The 19,182-nt window shown below is 37.2% G+C and overlaps 1 protein-coding gene across 1 annotated transcript in view; it reads right to left on the reverse strand.

The window, feature by feature from the left end:
• Positions 1 to 16,158, reverse strand: part of LOC129267077 (proprotein convertase subtilisin/kexin type 7-like) — a 30,014-nt gene extending 13,856 nt beyond the window's left edge. The window contains exons 1-4 of the mRNA XM_064103710.1: positions 16,116 to 16,158; positions 8,973 to 9,147; positions 3,733 to 3,823; positions 2,422 to 2,615 (exon numbers count right to left, since the gene is read on the reverse strand). Of these exons, the coding sequence (XP_063959780.1) occupies positions 2,422 to 2,615; positions 3,733 to 3,823; positions 8,973 to 9,093 (406 nt within the window). The 5' untranslated portion in view covers positions 9,094 to 9,147; positions 16,116 to 16,158. The remainder of the gene's footprint in view (positions 1 to 2,421; positions 2,616 to 3,732; positions 3,824 to 8,972; positions 9,148 to 16,115) is intronic.
• Between the last annotated feature and the right edge of the window lie 3,024 nt (positions 16,159 to 19,182).

Here is a 19,182-nt window from a genome sequence, read left to right on the forward strand (position 1 = left end):
GACCTTGTGGTGTTAGTGAAGGGTCACTGAACAAAAACAATTTATATGTATCCGAAAGGCATCTAGCCCTTACCATCTACAGCACCTGCATTAGAGACAAAGTAACACTGGATGATTTCGATTGCAGTGCTAGTGTTGGTGTTAACCTTTTGGTGTTAGGGTTGGGTCATTTTTTATCAATCCAATGCTAATCATGATCATCTTATAATATTGTAAAACGTAATTTTTTTCTCACACGATCCATCAGTTACGTTTTTGTCAAGTGCACAAAAATTGTTTGTATTTATTTTTAAACAAAATTATTATTAAGACCCAATATTTATTTGTTTAATTTTGTAATGTAACTAAGATAGGGGCTTGTCTCTTGTACAAGCTTTGCTTTTTTTTCGGTAAGTCCCTCCGTTTTACTTTTAAATACAAATGTCATTTGAGATATCTTTATTTAATGAATTGTGTTCCTTAAATCTATGATTATGTAATATATATTATATTTTGTCTTGTAGTATTTTCGACCTTGTTATGTTATGTTTATCATATTATGTACAATTGTGAAACGGAAATAAATAAATCAAATCAAATCAATTTGCATACAATGACATCACATAAGTTAAATCCTTAAAGTTCAAACAATATCAAGTTTTTAATAGCACAATTTGTTTCAAATGTAACAGAATAGCATTTCAGGAAATGCTTTGTCAGTCATGTTCACTGGAAAATTTGTTGACAACCAATCAAATGCAAGGATTTCAGTTGCTTATAACAGTTTTCAACGCAAATCACAGGCCAATTACTTGTGAAACTATCTCCAAGTATCATTTCATACAAAGTGCAATGCCCATGAAAGAATACATGGTGTACCGTGAAACCACTACACTTTTACACTGCAGCTACTTTAGTACAGTTGAAATGCAATTAAATGCTTGTAATTGTTTGTATAATCAAACACCCCTTTATTAAACTTTAAAGATACCATATCCTTGTCAACACAGTATTACACAGCAGTATATCATTACATGCAAAGACCTTTGCTTTCAGATAAAAAGTATGTACTTTCTGCACTTATTCCCCCTTTTACTTTATTCTGTTAGGATCCTCTTCTTTGGCTAGGAGGAGGCAGATGATACAAAACAGACAACTGGCTTGTAACACAAAGCTTAGTAATCATAATAGAATATTGATTTTACAACTGATTGCATTGACTACAATGTACAATTAATCGTAAAAATCACATGTACGGTTAATCGCTAATGTTTGTGATACGGGACCCATATCACCTCCCATATTCTTATCCAGGTCAACATGTAGCCTGACAAGATATCAAACAAATTTGGATCCTATCTCGATATTTGCATTGTAATCTAAATACATACTGCATATCAAATACCCTTATAAGGTTCATGTGTGATATTCAAAGATGTACGTGTATGGTAATTGACGTATCAAAGATACCATCATATGTAGTATATCGATCGTAAATTTACTTGGGTCTTGTTTCATGAAATACCCTGTCATATACAGTGGGTTTATTCAAAAATTTTCTACCAAGAACTAAAACAATTGGATTGACAACTGATCAAGTGCATTTATTGCTGCAACCTATTTCACCATAATGGAGACACATCATTGACACATGTATGAAAAAAATGAAACATTTATGTAATAACATAAGACAAAGGAAAGTGGGGATATGACATCATCAGCCCACCCAATGAATATTCATGACAATGTGCATATAACTGTTTTATACAAAATATTTATAAACTTTAAAATTCAATAACTTTGTTATTTGTTATCCGATTTTGATGAAATTTTCAGCATTTTGCTCTGTGAATTTTACTCTTTATATTTTCAGCTCGGACTATCCTTTTAAAGATGAATACCAGTTGTGGTAAAAATCTCAAAATGAGTTTGAACAGAATCCAATAAAATGACCACCCAAGTGTCTGTATATTAGATTTAAAAAATATGTACCAAATTGCTATAGAAAAATGTGTAATTGCTGAGAAATAAGCAAAATAAGCACGGAATTCTACAAAATGTCGGTTATTTTTCCAAACAATATTGATACACTGTCCCACATATGCCTTTTTGTGTTTATAGTGATCATTGGAATTATCAGTTTTCAGTTAAGAGTTCATAATTTCACAAAAGTTGATTTCAATATACCAGATCTATAGTCTATGATAATATTGTGGCATTTAACCTTGATTTTATAGACAATCTCAGGAAATAGTTATTTGCTGCAACTACTTTATTTTACCTTTAATCATAAAATCAATTGCATATTTTATGTCAAAACAGAGCCCAGGATAAAGACTATGGAAATCCAATGGGGAAATGAAATTAATTTATTGTAAGGAGGACCCAACTGCATTTACTGTATTGAATTTTATTAAGATTTGCATTTATCTGCCACCTTACCTATTGTAACAGTATACATTGAATTTGCATAGCCATCATAGTTGCAGTTGTCCCCGTTCTTGCCCCCGTTGCCGCTAGCAACCACAAATATACTGCCCCGCCCTCTCCTCCCGTAGGTGACGCCATGTTGAAGAGCCGCCTTGGCCAGGGTGTGTGGGCCATCGACCGTCTTTCCATCATCATCTGGACCCCAACTATGGAAACAAGAGATAATATTTATATTAGATAAATGATCGATGTAGTGAAATAGAAATAATCCTTTTGAGCTGACAGATTCTTTTCTGTTTCTGTTTCTGCTTTATATGGTAACTCCCGTAGGAACTCGGCAGGACAGCGTTTTGCTGGTAAAGGCCAAGCTGGTATATAACCAATTACATAGGAAACATTTTACGTCTAGGTTTAATAATCAGTCATAGTGGCTGACCTTATAGACGACAGATATCACTCTTGGGCCTTTTTATCAAAGTGGAGACAATGGCAGAGTAGGGATTTGAACTCACAACCTTGCGATTATGAGTTCAATGCTCTAACCACTGGACCTTTTAAATATGTTTTGATAAGAATAATATGGGAAGAGAGTGAGAGAGAGAAAGAAGAAGGAAAGGTATGATGGAGGAGTACAGGGAGGAACAAATTGATTTATTTTTTAACGGTAAATTTATAGGACAGGGACAAATTTAACATAAATCAAATTTGATTAGCATTTCTGGTTGTAAGTGAACAGCTTTCAACTATGTTCTATATAGTCCTATAAAAAACAATAAAATTGTTATGTACACAAAATAAATTTTATGTACATGTACATAGCAATCATAAAAAATAAAATGTGGAGCGAATTGTGAGGCTATACCAGGGGAATCCTTGCTGTAGAAGGAAAGTGAGAGAGTTGAATCAATATACAAGATATAGATCAATTAATAGATGGGTACATGTAGATGGACCATAAACATGTACATGTATAAATCTGGGGATAGATAAAAAGATTGATCAATATATAGATAAAGATTTAATATTTGAAAATTTGTTGCATACATGTACATACATGTGGAAGAAAGGAAGGGAGGATGGATGGATGGACGGACGGACAGACTGACGGACAGACAGACGGATGGATAGATGAAGAAAAAGAGGCAATTACAGAGAAAGTAAAGGGGGAGAGCAGATGAAGATTTAAAAAGGAAGAGAATCAAAGAGAACAGTGGCTTTTAAAATGATCTGGGAATAGATCAGGAAAGCAGAAAACAGCTGATAATGAAATCATGTAATAAAAGCAGGAAGAGGGGCAAGGAAATTTAAAAACAAGACACTTACCTGCAACTATAGATATCATTAATGTACATAAATTTGTTGAAAGCAGTGGCTTCTAGGCTATCAGTCATTGGACCGTCTAGTAGTCGAATACCTGGTAAAGAATCATAAGAAGAAAATTATTCCTAACAAACTGATTGATTTCCTAAAATAGTGCAAAATTTCCTGGTTATTCAAAGCAGGGGAAATATGACACAAGGGCTCAGAGCGATTTCATCCCTGGGAACTCAAAAGGGAGCCATGGAAAATCCAAGGAAAGCTTTAATATCCGATGTTGCAAATTTAGGCGGTAAGTTTTGAAAAGTTTCCCCCCCCCCGAAAAAAAAAATATATTTGTTGCCTGATTCAAAGAAATTCATACTACATGTATCTGAACAGTCAGCATTAATAATAGCCTACATACACAAGTGAAGATTGGTGAATAGAGTGTTAAAATTTTAAATTGAGATACATGTACAGTTTGTTTCATTTGCGGGGGGGGGGGGGGGACAAGCAATGACTTATTAAAAGGATTCATCCACAATGCAGTACTTGCTTACTCTCATTATTATATTCCCCAAATTTTTGCACTGAACTTATTACACAATTGCAATAAATAATCAGACTTCATTTACACAGGGATGCCACTAGGTGTCCTCCAAAAATACTGAAACTTATTGCGGGCAGGGAGTGTCCAAGATCAGTGAATTGGGGCATTGGCGGCGGAAGCCCCAAAATTTAGGGGGGGGACCACCTTAAATTTTGGGATGGACACAGGTAAAAAATTGGACAAGCAAGCAAGCATTTTTTTTTTTTTGGGGGGGGGGGATCCCCCACCTCAAATTTAGGGGGGGGGGGCAAGAGGCTTCTTATCTTGTTGTGATCGATGACTTTGGAGTCAAGATTTGAAAAAAAAACTGATGGTAGTGTGAGTTTCTAAAGTAACAGAACGCAAGACTAAAAGCTTCAGTCTCTGTATTTTGGTTGTTCCGCTGAACCGCGTTGGCTCCACTCACCAATACATAGACTGAAGAGTTGTTGGCCCGTGCATAGAGACAATCAGCTAACCCAGTCCCAGGGAGCTCCGGCCCGGGAAGCGGGCCGGAGCTCCCTGGGTTACGTACCGTATCAGCTGCAGCAGTAAGGTTAGATCGAACATTCAGCGGAAACCCGATTTTCGGATCGTTTTTGGTACATAAAATGTCACATTATGAAAAAATAATCACATCCAAATTCACGAGAAGATACATAAAATTCAGAAACATCGTACCTTAGACCGCAGTTACCGATAATTCCTTTCAAATTATGATCAAAACTTAGTCATCCTTGATCCTTTCGTTGGTCATCGTAAGTTGCCATCTTGGATGACGTCATCATCTTTACAGACGTATTTACCAGTCGCTATTATATCGCGATTCATGCCGCTGCTTTGCGCTTGTCTATGTGCGTGCGTTCGCTCACATTGATTGGGCAGGATATCAAGGATTCCAATCGGAAAGCCTTGATAAAAGCATAACTCAATGAACGTAGTGGGCAGTGCGCGCGTTTATAAATTGTGTACTGTATAAAAGCAAATATCTCGGAGAAATATCTTTCACTCGGTCGATCGTCATACATCGCAATCGAGAGAGAGCTAGGGGGGAGGAAAAGGGAGGATTTTCCGACTTTTTTTTTGTACACAGAAAACAGGAAAAGTCGGAAATACGGAAATACGACGGACAACAGGGAAAAAGACGGAATTCCGTATAAATACGGAAAAGTGGCATCCCTGATTTACAGTACTGTAGTTGCTGATATTGATATTTATAAATGAAATGATAATGTAAAGTAAAATGAAATTTGAAGGAAAACAAACATTTCAATTCAAAATTATGATAAAGACCACATGTTGTAAAATTCACAGAATATATTTTTTATCAGTGAAAAAAAAAGACATAACAAAAAAAAATGGTCAAAGGCACCGAGGCCTACATACCATCATTCTGAGGCTAACAAAATAGTTTTTATTGGTGCTTGGAAATTGATTGACCCGGGCCGAAACAAAGAAGTTTAATACTGAATACTCAATTGATTGACTGCACTATTGAATAATGATTAACACACGCTACATTTATCTTGAATGATCAAGGCCTAATTGCCTATCAAACAGATATTATTAATTTCTACATGTTCATGGAACATCCGGTCACAGGCAATAAAAAGGGGCGGTACATGTACATGTACATGTACTATCAGAGTTCATCTTGTAATAGGAGCATTCAATGTACTAGATGTAAGGGTACACTGTACATGTACATGTATGTGTCACAATATCATATAATTTGAGTTCAATTTCCACTTCTTTTAGTTTCCATTTCAAAATACAAGTACTCTACATACAATTTTGCAATAGCGCTCTGGAAATCTATCCCAGGAAGGAAATATGTGTACAAGTGATTTGAAGAGACATTTTTGAGAGGTCAATTTACAATGCTATCTACAACGTACATGATCATGTTCATGTACATGTAGATGTTGTAACATGCATGTACATGTATGGGGTAGAGTGTACATGTACAGTATGTGTCAGTGTCACAATATCATACATTGTGGCCCGAATTCACAAAGGTGGTTTTTAAAACACACGGTTGAATCCATGGTTTATGCAGATTTCCTGTACAAATTACGCTTAATTTAGCGCGTATCGGGCGCGTGTATAAAATGTCCAATGCTGATGCGCGATTTTATCACAGTGCGCCAAATTGACGCCTGTCGCCATGGTTATCCACGCTATTTTATTCATGAGTCCACTGTTTTGAATTAGTGAGTCCGCTCTTCAAACAGTGGACTCATGAATAAAATAGCGCATCTAACCATGGAAACAGGGGTCAATTTGGCGCACTGTGACAAAAGCGCGCATCAGCATTGGACATTTTTTAATATATGCACAGTAAAATAAGCGTAATTTATACAAGAAATCTGCATAAACCATGGACTCAACCGTGGGTTTTCAAAACCACCTTTGTGAATTCGCGCCACTGTGTCTGGCTCATTTTCTCCTTCATTATAGGCATATACAATCTAGATACTACTTGGAGAGCTCCGAAAATGAACCTCAGGAAGGACACATTAAAAGTGATTTTAACAGATGTAGGGTCACTTTGCAGCATACTCAATTACTACCCTAATATTGAATTCACTCCATTGTGAATCATTGAAACAGCAAACATCCCATCTCTGAAAAATTGTATGCAGAAAATAAGAAAATTGTCCACTGACGTTTTCAAATTAAACGATCAATGAGTAAACAAGTGGAACGCCTCTGGCAGTCTCGCCTGCATTACGCGATTTAATATAGCAGCAGTGCTAACTTTGAAAACTACTATTAAATAATCATTCACAAAAACACCATTCATATAATGACATAATACCACGTTCATTGACCATAAATGACATTTGAACGGTGACTTAAGACTTGTCAACTACACCCATGTCCACATTTCATTCACTCTATCCATAAACTTTCAAAGTTATGATGGCAATTCAACAATTACCCCAACATGGCCTAAGTTTATTGACCTTAACTGACCTTTGACCTTGGTTTTGTGACCTGAAACTCACAGGGGATGTTCAGTGATACTTGATTACTCTTATATCTTAAGTTGTATGAACTAGATCCATAAACTTTCAGAGTTAGGATGGTAATTCAACAAATACCCCTAACACGGCCAAAGTTCATTGACCTTTAATGACCTTTGACCATGGTCATGTGACCTGAAACTCGTACAGGATGCTCAGTGATACTTGATTACTCTTATGTCCAAGTTTTATGAACTAGATCCATAAACTTTCAGAGTTAGGATGGTAATTTAACAAATATCCCCAACACGGCCAAAGTTCATTGACCTTAAATGACCATTGTCCATGGTCATGTGACCTGAAACTCGCACAGGATATTCAGTGGTACTTGATTAACCTAATGTCCAAGTTTCATGAACTAGATCCATAAATTTTCAAAGTTATGATGGTAATTCAACAAATACCCCCAACTTGGCCAAAGTTCATTGACCCTAAATAACCTTTGACCTTGGTCATGTGACCTGAAACTCGAGCAGGATGTTTACTAATACTTGATTAACCTTATGTCCAAGTTTCATGAAATAGATCCATAAATTTTTAAAGTTATGATAGTAATTCAACAAATACCCCCAACTTGACCAAAGTTCATTGACCCTAAATTACCTTTGACCTTGGTCACGTGACCTGAAACTCAAGCAGGATGTTCAGTAATACTTGATTAACCTTATGCCCAAGTTTCATGAACTAGGTCCATATACTTTCTAAGTTATGATGTCATTTCAAAAACTTAACCTTCGGTTAAGATTTTGAAAATAATTCTCCCAACATGGTCTAAGTTCATTGACCCTAAATGACCTTTGACCTTGGTCATGTGACCTGAAACTCAGGCAGGATATTCAGTAATACTTGATTAAGCTTATGTCCAAGTTTCATGAACTAGGTCCATATGCTTTCTAAGTTATGATGTAATTCAAAAACTTAACCTTAGGTTAAGATTTGATGTTGACGCCGCCGCCGTCGCCGTCGGAAAAGCGGCGCCTATAGTCTCGCTCTGCTATGCAGGCGAGACAAAAAGGGTATCGCAGTGTACTCATTCAGCACACATGTGCACTCACTATTAAAAATGCACAAATTTTGTGCATTTTGAACCTTTTCCCCCAAATTTTACACCTCTTCATGTCATTCAATCAAAATACATAACAATATTTATCCACAATGTTACATGTACATGTATGTACCTGTATAGTAAAGTATGGCAGTCTCCCAGACAATGTTCTTGGCAGGCCATCAAGTCTTGGGAAGTGGTGGGGGTGTGTGTGTGGGGGGGGGTGGAGTGGGGTCACAAAGAGATACATGTACGTTAGAGTGATTAGAAGTCATGCTTTAACCATGTTAGCCATGTTATCTCATCAATGATGAATTAGTGTGTGGACGATCTAGTGGGTGTTTCATATTGGCTGTTTGTACACGTATTAAGTTAAGAGCGACTTACATGTAAAGAACGACTGGTGAACCTTTCACACATGCTAAATAATCACCAATGTTCATTTAATGGTGAATATCATTTTGGTCACAAGAACAGATCACCAGTCGTTCTTAAAGTCGCCCTTACAGACAGCTTTATGAAACGGCCCCCTGATCAATAGTGATGTGCAGTATACTCACGTATTCATCTTTTATGGATTAGACTTAAGTTTTTTTTTTACCTGAAACTTTTGAGTTGAATGCAACGCCGACCCCGCAGACGTTGTTACGAACAGCAGCAATCTCGCCGGCACATCTCGTTCCGTGGCGATTCTGCGTCTGTTTGCCGTCTTTGATCTTCATCTCGGGAGCGGGGTTGTCATCATTTGAGTTCAGATCCCAACTGCCTTCGGGGCACTGCAAAAACAAGTTATATTTTAATCTGCCTTGCTCCTCAAATTGGCAATTATTTATCATTTCCTAATTCGTTCTCATAATTTAAAAAAAGGAATGAAAAGGTAAATGTTTAATGAAGAGATGCCAATTTGCTTTTCAAACACTGATTTTGGGGCTGGGCTGACATGTGAATTTGAATCCCAGGAAATGTACCTTCAGGGCACTGCATAACAATATTAATCAGGTTAAATTGCCCATTACTAAATTGGCACCCATTTGTCATTTTCTATCTATTTGTGTAAGTTATAATAATTAAAATCAATGATAAAAGTAAACTTTTCAATGGAATGTGGCCAATTTGCACTTTAAACAGTGATTTGATTTGAATTCAAATCTAACCCATTTGTACCTTCAACGCACTGCAAAAACAAGTTTATATATTTACACGTCAAGATTAATAATAATAATTTAGCTCAATTTTATAGCGCTTTCCCATAACGGCTCACATTGCGTTAACTACAGCATATTATTACCCCAGTCATTGGATTCATTACAATCCCGCACGAAAAGTGCACAATTTCCACTCCCTGGGGAGCATTCCTTGCATTCATCGCAGCCTCATAATGGCGCTGGCAAATTCAAACATACTCAAATTGGTAATGCATTGATAATTTTCTATTCAATTTTATACTTCATAAAAATTTAGTATTTTAGATGAAACATTCAAGTCAAAATGAACATCTTTTATTATAAAACAAAATGAATCATGCCAGTTTAATAGCATTTTCTAATATAGTGATTCTGCTGTTTCATTTTAGATGTAGAACTTTGCATTGTTTTAGATGTACATGTGCATACAACTTGCATCCTAGCAAATCCTCTCATCTCTAGTTAATCGAGTGTATTTCCACACTTGCCAGTTACCATGGTAACATCAGCTTCTCTGCATGTTCCTGACTCCTAAAGAATTAGTGCCCCTCTCACTAGAAATGTGTTTTTAATTCCATTCTCCTAAGGCTGGCTTTATATTGAGTTCACAGCAATTAATTTGACAAGGTCAAATATAAACATATATATATGCAACAAGCTCATCAGGTTTGAGCTCATTATAAAGATTAGAGTATAAGAGCAATTTGAAAAAAATAAAGACTGTATATTTTGAAATATACAAAGAATTCTTTCAATTATTTAAAGAAACAAAAATACAGACCAAAAGAAAAGTTCCAGAATTGATGAGGTACAGTACAGTCCTCAGGGATGCTCATGTAGGGCTTTCATTGTCAAACAATTTGTTCATTTTTCATCTTTGCATTCTTTTTATATTCCTTCATATAATTAAGATTCATGTTTTCATGATTAATCAATTTTTATTCCATTTATTTTTTATTTTCTAACTTTCTAATTTCTATATTGATGTTTTTAAAGGGCTTCATTGTCAATACCTTATCATTATCAAATATTATGTGACCCAACGAGATTAGCTAAATGTAGATGTGTGTACAATGTATAATAGATTCTGCATTAAACATGAATGAATATTCAAAGAAATTAGATAAAGGAGACTGAGTAGGGAAAAAAGAGGGAGAAATATATATATCAAAATCAAAGAAAGGGAAGACAGACAGACAGACAGACAGACAGAAAGAAAGAAAGAAAGAAAGAAAGAAAGAAAGAAAGAAAGAAAGAAAGAAAGAAAGAAAGAAAGAAAGAAAGAAAGAAAGAAAGAAAGAAAGAAAGAAAGAAAGAAAGAAAGAAAGAAAGAAAGAAAGAAAGAAAGAAAGAAAGAAAGAAAGAAAGAAAGAAAGAAAGAAAGAAAGAAAGAAAAGGGAATACAAAGAAAGATGGAGAGAAATACAGAAAGAGAAACAACCAAACAAAGGGGAAAAGACAACGAAAGAATGAGAGAATAAAATATTTTAAAGAAAGGTATCTGAGACAAATGCACATACATGTACTTACAAACCATATAATGTACTGTACACAGTAGATGTTCTCGCACATATGCCTTGAGGGCTTATTGTGAAAGTCAATATTTGAGAAAGTGAATCTGTTTGTTCTTTTTTTATTTTTAGAACTTGGCAAGTACATGAGGAGTGAATCAAAACAGATGCATTCGTAAACAAACACTGTAGATACATGGAGCAGCTTGGGTAAATAAGAAAGTAGGAAGGACTGAATATTTACTTGACAAATTAGGAAATTAATCCCAGTGGCATTCAGTGGGATGAGTTTCTTTAGGGTGAGAAATTCATGACCTCAGTGAAACTAGTGAATAGACTATACTAGCCCATGCATAGTCTGCGTGAAAGTTGCAATTAAAAAATTATTACTGATAGCCTGGTCAAGGCAAAAAAATATCCACACTTTTTCAATGCTACTTTCAAAGCTCCAGGCGGGTTTAAGGCTTGGAAAAGGCACAGAGCAGAAAATTACAGAAAGGGGCCTTTGCCAAATAGGGGCCAAAATCCCTTTCGCAGTCTGATGTGAATTTACTGTTCAAGACAAATACTGTTCGTACCAGGGTAGCCCCCTGTATACCAAAGTTATCCACGTTTGAAATATGAAACGTGACTTTCCCATAGACTTGTGTGTACCGCTTCCCTCCCCCCCCCCCCCTCCACTACCCGCTTCATTTTCCGTTTTATCAATTGCGGTGTCACGATTTCATGTGCTCATTTTTTCAGACATGAGAGAGTATACATGTACGTATTCCGCTTTAAAATGACACCAATTTTATCACAATATCTCTCATTTCAGCAGAGATATAGTATGTTAAACCGAATGAAATTTGAAATTATTAGCATAACAAGTTAACAACACCACAATTTTTTTTCCAAGACGTGTGGCTTAACATCTATGAATTTTTTACCTTCAATCAACTATTGTGCATTACACTGACTGAAAAGTGTAATATCAACGTGTAGCCTTTGAAGGCCTACATGGATAGAGGTCTAAATAACTGTATCGGCACATACCGGTATGATAGTTTGTGTCATATGCTAAAACCAATAAAAAACATAGGAAATACTAAAATAGGCATTATTAGAGAGATCTTTATCAAAATACCTGTGACCTACATGTTATACATACTGTATATGGAGATGATGTACATGTAAATGGCCAAAAATTATAAACTACATTTCTAATGACTATGAAAAAATATTATATGTTTTTACCTACTGAATTATTTATATTTTTTTAAACAAAATGTCCCCCCCCCCCCTCCTTGTAATGTACATACATGTATGTGTACATGTAGCTCAGGAAATTTTCAGAGACTGCAAAAAAGTGGCAAGTAGATAAAGATTATTCCTATCCCCATTTCTTTTTTTTTTATCTATGGTATTAAATTACTGACAGGTTTATTAAACATGTAAGCTAATACAATTAGCCAGCTGTCCCAATTTGAGGAAAAAAGACTACCATTGCCAATTTGGCATCAATTGCTAAACAGCAGCAGAATTGTTTTTATTTCAAATTGATAATGCACAAGGAAACTGATAATGCCTCTCATTAGGTGGTTTCAAACCGCCTCGATCACAAGAATCCCCGTTAAATTACGAGAACTTCTTTAGGCTGAAAAATACCCATTAATTATTCCTGCATTCACACCGCCCTGAAACATACCCTTCGGGTTAAGTTCCTGAAGTTACGAGCATGCGCAGTATGGTCTGATAAGCAGCAAGGCGCGAAATTCAAAATCACTAGCAGCAACCCATGCACGGCGCCGCACCCAACGACACGCTGGGCTAAAAGTTCCCGTAATTTGCTTTCAGACCGCCAAAATACCCACGACCTTGGAAAAATCCCCGCGAAGGTTCTCGTAATTTCGCCAAGTACCTACTATTTATCGGGTATTTTCTTTCGGGGATATTACGCGTACATGTAGTTTGCTTTCACACCGCCAAAATACCTGGTATTCTCTGATCGGGGTAAATTTCCCGATCAGAGAATACCTGGAACTGGCGAACTTCGAGGCGGTCTGAAACCACCTATTGAGAGATAATCCACTTCTGGCTTTACTAAATCCTGAACAACTGCTTTTACAACAGCTCATCGTAATTTCCATTGCCAAGGAAAATGTATCTAGACGAGAGATTGGGTCGAAACTGCCCTCATGTACAATAGCACACAATGGCAACGAGAATTGTTCAGGGTGTGACGGTAAATGATCAAGGTAATGATACACAATGTGCCTTTTAAAGGGCATTATAATGCTATTATATTGTATGATACTGTATCCCTACTGTGCTCTTTTAAAGAAATGTTTTATTGAGCATATAGACTGAAAGTCACTGGCAATTTTAATGCTAACTCATTCTTCTTAAAAATAATGCTTGTGAAACTTGAAATAGGACTATGTTTAATAATATACCGGTATATGGAGTTTTAATAAACTTTGGGTGTACAGAAGAGTACAATGGGGTGACATGCCTAAGTACTGTATTCCAGAGTAAAGGGACAGCACAGGCAAAAGAACTTTCTCCATAAAATTTGATCTAAAAGTAAAAACTACATGTAAAATGGAAAATGCAAAGATCCTTCTTATCTAAACACTTCTAAATGTAGACTAGGTCCTTAGACAAAATGACAAAAAATAACAAAAACTTTTAGACCTCCCACTTTCCCAGGCTATCAATAACAAACCAAAGAGACTCAAGTGCAATTGTGGGCTTGGTTGAGTGAACTCAAAGGTCATTTCAACTCAATAGGCGGTGCTGCACCATCCCGAGTTTGCTCAATCTCGAGATTTTAGCCCGATCAGCCCTCTTCGCGATTAATCTCGAGATTCATGAAACCCCGTCTGCACCATCCCACGAGGAGCTATATCTGCTCGAGCGAGGCAACAAGCCCGATATTCCGGGCATGCGCACTTTCGGATCTTGGGGTTTCAACGGCCCGCGCTTTTGAATAACTTCCCGCGATATGCAAGCAATGAACTCCTTTCATTAGTACTTTCGCCGAATTCAACCGGTGTTATGCAACAATCCTTTCAGCTCAGCGAGTGAAGAAGTGATGTATTCTTCGTGAAATATGATGGCGGAGTAGGAGGCAACGACAGAGAGAGAGAGAGAGAGAGGGAGAAGGAGGAAAGAAATGCTATTTGCTCACATTTTGCGAAGGAATAAGACAACACTGACAGCAGTGTTGTTATTGAATATGACCATCGTCGATGCGATGAGCGCCTCCCCCTTCGGTCTGGTCTCTCCCGGGGTCTCTCCCAAAATCCATTCACTGGTGGGGACACCATCGTTGCTTATGAACGCTATTCGCATGTATAAAGTTGACTTTCGCACGTGTTTATGTTTTGACCAAGGCGGAAGTGGAACGCGAATTGCATTATGGACTGACGTCATGAATAAATTACCCCGAGTCCAATCTCGAGTGCGTCTGCACCGACGAATTAGCGGGATAATTCGTAAAATAGCGCGCTATTTTGCAAATAAACCCGAGTTGACTTGGGATTGCAATCTCGAGATTAATCCTACGAACTAGCGCGATAATTGCGTCTGCACCGCCAACTATCTCGAGATTTTTCAGATCGGGATAATTTGCCGGATCAGAAATAGCGCGCTAATTTGAAACTTCGGGATGGTGCAGACGGCCCTAATGGTACATTTACATATTTGTAATGCATATACATTTTTTTACACCTAATCTTGTCTGATAATATGGCATGACATCTGATTTTTCTTTTCCTGCCAAAGTAGGTGCCATTTCAAGGCATTGAAGATAATGCAACTATGTGTGAACTTGAGAAGTCATTTCTCTCGATTGAATTTTTGCTTTACCACAGCCTACATGTAGTCTTATTAATATCTTTACAGGGACAATTAAATCTGTCTGACGAGCATCATTCCCCTTGTTAATACTGAAAGGTCGCAAATCCAACCGCACCACTCGCGTTCTTTTGCAAGGGATCATTATCTACATACCACTCTCCACCCATGTATGTACGCGGTAATATAGCTCTAATACCGCGTGCATACATGCCTTGCTAAGGCCAGGGTATGTGTGCAGCCCTTCATTTTTTGCAAAAGCACTATTAAATTATCTATGTATAATTAAAAATATAGCATATTATTATTAAAACTTTTGCCAACAACAGATTGACGTAATGTACGTCATACTACATGTATCAGTGATTGACTGAACCTGATTTGAACATAAGTTCAGGCACTGGGAACATGCACATATCTCCCTTTCTGCATTTCAATTGTTAATACATGTATCTCCCTTTCTGCATTTCAATTGTTAATACATGTATCTCCCTTTCTGCATTTCAATTGTTAATACATGTATCTCCCTTTCTGCATTTCAATTGTTAATACATGTATCTCCCTTTCTGCATTTCAATTGTTAATACATGTATCTCCCTTTCTGCATTTCAATTGTTAATACATGTATCTCCCTTTCTGCATTTCAATTGTTAATACATGTATCTCCCTTTCTGCATTTCAATTGTTAATACATGTATCTCCCTTTCTGCATTTCAATTGTTAATACATGTATCTCCCTTTCTGCATTTCAATTGTTAATACATGTATCTCCCTTTCTGCATTTCAATTGTTAATACACTGTATCTCCCTTTCTGCATTTCAATTACTTAATACATGTACTGGTACAGTACATGTAGATATTCAATCAGCATAAACCATTATGAACATTGAACCGTAATGTACTGTACTTGTAATATAACTACATGTACATGTACATGAGGGAACCTGTGCGATTGCAAAGTTAATGTTAATGCAAGAGAGATAATGATGGGTTTTGAAATTAGTTTTGAAAGCTCACAGTGACAATGTTTTCAAATAGAATTTGGTCAACAAGTGTGGGCATCTGGGGAAACATTCCGGCCAAATTGTTATACCAGGGAACTCCCACTTCCCTGGTTATAGGCCTACTCTCCCTTACATTATTATTCAGGAGTTATTTAATAATAATAATAATTTGTAAAACATAGTAAAATATGCATGAATACTTACATAATTTTCAGCTATATCCTCGTTTGTCCACTCCAGACCTGATACAAGAAAAGAAAACCGATCAAAATTCAATTATGTGATTCAGTAACTTAATACATTATAAACTTCAATCTCATGAAATGCCATAACTTCATCCAAATCACCGTAATACTTCTGAAATCTAAGGGACCGTATTTTTATTATTGAGGTCCGTTCGCATGCAGGAGAACGCTGGACAGTTTCAAGAACGGGTTCCGACGATTTGTGGGCGTGGCAATGAACTTGTGGGTGTGGCAATGAACTTATCAGGCGGAACGAAGCGGAATGGTGATCGGCGGAATGCAGGAGAATGGTACCCAGTCACATCCTGGCGTCAGAGATGTGAGAATCGCGGAACGAAGCGGAATAGGACCTAGTCACAGCGCACGAGCAAAACTGGTGCGCCGAGGATCTCGGCGCCGGCCGGTATAGAATGCTCGCTCAGCTTAGCTCTCAAGAAAACAGCGGCATGAGTACAAGTGCGCTTGCTTTAATTTAATCTAGAAGTAAATTATCAGTTGATGCTTTACCACCATTATCAATATCCTTTCTTCCCTTATTCCCTTTCTCGTGCATGTGATATGTGTGACACTTGACTGAGGCCCGTATTTTGTTTTGGATTCGAGTACTAGTATGGAGGCGAAGTGTGTTCGAACATCCAACCTCCATGGTTCAAAGTAACTACCGGTAGTTGTGTCGCGTCGGACGTGATTTTGGTTGGTTGATTGATATTATTTTTTGCAGAGGGGGGGGGGGGGGGGGGTCATTAATTTTTTTTCTCCCATTGCCTGCATTGTGATATGAAATGATTTTGTTACAATTATTTTCTGCATTTGATGAATCATTGTATGCCTTTCTTCAATTATTATTTTGACATGAATTCATGAATTCTAGATTTACTGTACTCCAACGGGTATGAATTGAATTAATTACCGTAAGATGAAAATACGAATTGGAATATAGCGAAATTCCATAAAGATTTGACCCAACATACCGGTACTAAGAATATCTGGCTTCCAATGCCTAGAAATGGGCCACATCACGCGTCTTCCAAATGAGTGCCAGTTGGTAAACTGTCATAAAGTCATTTTCATAAGGTGTTAATTATTTTGAAGTCCACCTATATGTTTTAAGCAACCTCATAATAGAATAGCCTTTAATTAAAAAAAAACCCAAAACAAACAAACCGTTCGGCAGGAGGCAAGGTCATGCAGGGCGACCTGACGGAGGGAGAGAGATTAGAAGAGGGAGACGGGTGGAATCGACTAGAAGTGGTGTGATTTATTGATTAAAAAGTGAACTTTTCTGATTTATTATATTTTGTGTGTGTGTGTGTTGGGGGGGGGGGGTGACTGAGGTTGACCAACGAGTATTAGACCCTTGTACTATTTTCGTTAAAACGTAGTCCAACACAACTGCAGGCAAAAAAAGGCTATCTACGTATAACTCGACAATGAAAAAAACACCAAAGAATAAGTAATTTCACAGAAGGTTTAATGGCAATTTGACAGATTTATTAATTTCCTGATAGCGTACATTATCCCATCAAATGACAATGTGTTTATTTTTTTCAACTGTTGAACATGTCGCTCACAACCCATGAACGAGGCATGAAGACGGCATATCATATATCAAGCCATTTTCCAGTATAATCTGCTCATCCCCACTCTCTTTCTCTCTCCCATCCCTCCATGGTTTGGAGATCGAGAGGCTCTTGTAATCACCTTTGCATTACTAACTTACGCTCCAGTGGGACTTAGAATTTGCACAAAAGACTACTCTGGGATATCGGAGGTTGACTAGAATTTTGTCAACCTGGGGGGGGGGGGGGGGGCTGGGGTTCATAGGCTTATTTTGTCTTACATGTAGAAATCAATTTACATCGCCAGAATGTAATCCAACGAGAATAGGGGAACGGAGCTTTAAGAAAAGATTCCTTCGTGATATTAAACAAAATTATTTATTCCTTGATAGCAAATTTAACGTTTCTAGTAGTTCCAGCATAACCATGGAGTAAAAGTAGTTTTATGAAGACATCTCGAGTGGGAATTTCCACCCCGGCCCCCTCTCTCTCCCTCTCTTTAATACATCTTCAGCTCGCCCCTTGGAGTACGGCTGGGGGTGTGTATTGACGCAAAAACTCTTCCACACTCCGTCATGAAAAAGAGAATCAATGATACAGGTTTGTGTCGAATGAACAAAACAAAAATAAACATTATTCGGCCGATCGGTCAGACCATAGATAAGCATAGCAACATACATTTAACAATACTAAATCATATTCAAGAAATGCATGCAAATGAAAAAAAAATTGACAAAGCGTCACTCAATTATTATGACAGCAGCAGCCGGGGGGGTACCCATTCTGCTGTGTCCGAAATTCGTCGAAAAGTCAGTTATAGAATTGATCATATTCTGTCAAATGAATCTAAAACTTCGAGATAATATATTCAAAACGCGACAAAACCCGAGTGATCACAATGAGAGGTGAAGAGGTGGGGGGGGGGGTACGTGAGATCGAGTATCAACGAGAAATTAACCCCTGCGAGTGTGCTCCACATGCATTACTAATAGTATGCATTACACGTATCGTGTGTGTGTGCATACAGCATGCAAAGCTGTGTATACGCGCTCTATCTATAAATAGAAAATATGAATACTAATTAGGTGAAATCGTATGCGCGTACACCGTATACGTGCATGCTATGATTGCATACATAATTGCATACACGTAGATATTCTATATGGAGCTAGCTAGGGCCAGGGGTTTGATTTTAGTGCCCATGTATATATGGGCATGGCCTGCATGTATTCGCCCTAAATTTAATCATCTATTATATTTTGTGTTACCCTCATACACTACATTTCCTAGTTTTGCAATAACCAAGACGTGCCATTTCACTAAATAAGACCTTTGTATATTTTCCCTTTATTCATTCATTGAATTAATTAGCTTAATGCAAGTTTTATTACCCCTACAAACTGACACTAAATAATGTTCCTGTAACATGATCATTAATTTATGCATTCTGCTCTTGCTTCGCTCTCG

Source organism: Lytechinus pictus, chromosome 8, assembly GCF_037042905.1.
Source record: "Lytechinus pictus isolate F3 Inbred chromosome 8, Lp3.0, whole genome shotgun sequence".
Classification (NCBI taxonomy): Eukaryota; Metazoa; Echinodermata; class Echinoidea; order Temnopleuroida; family Toxopneustidae; genus Lytechinus; species Lytechinus pictus.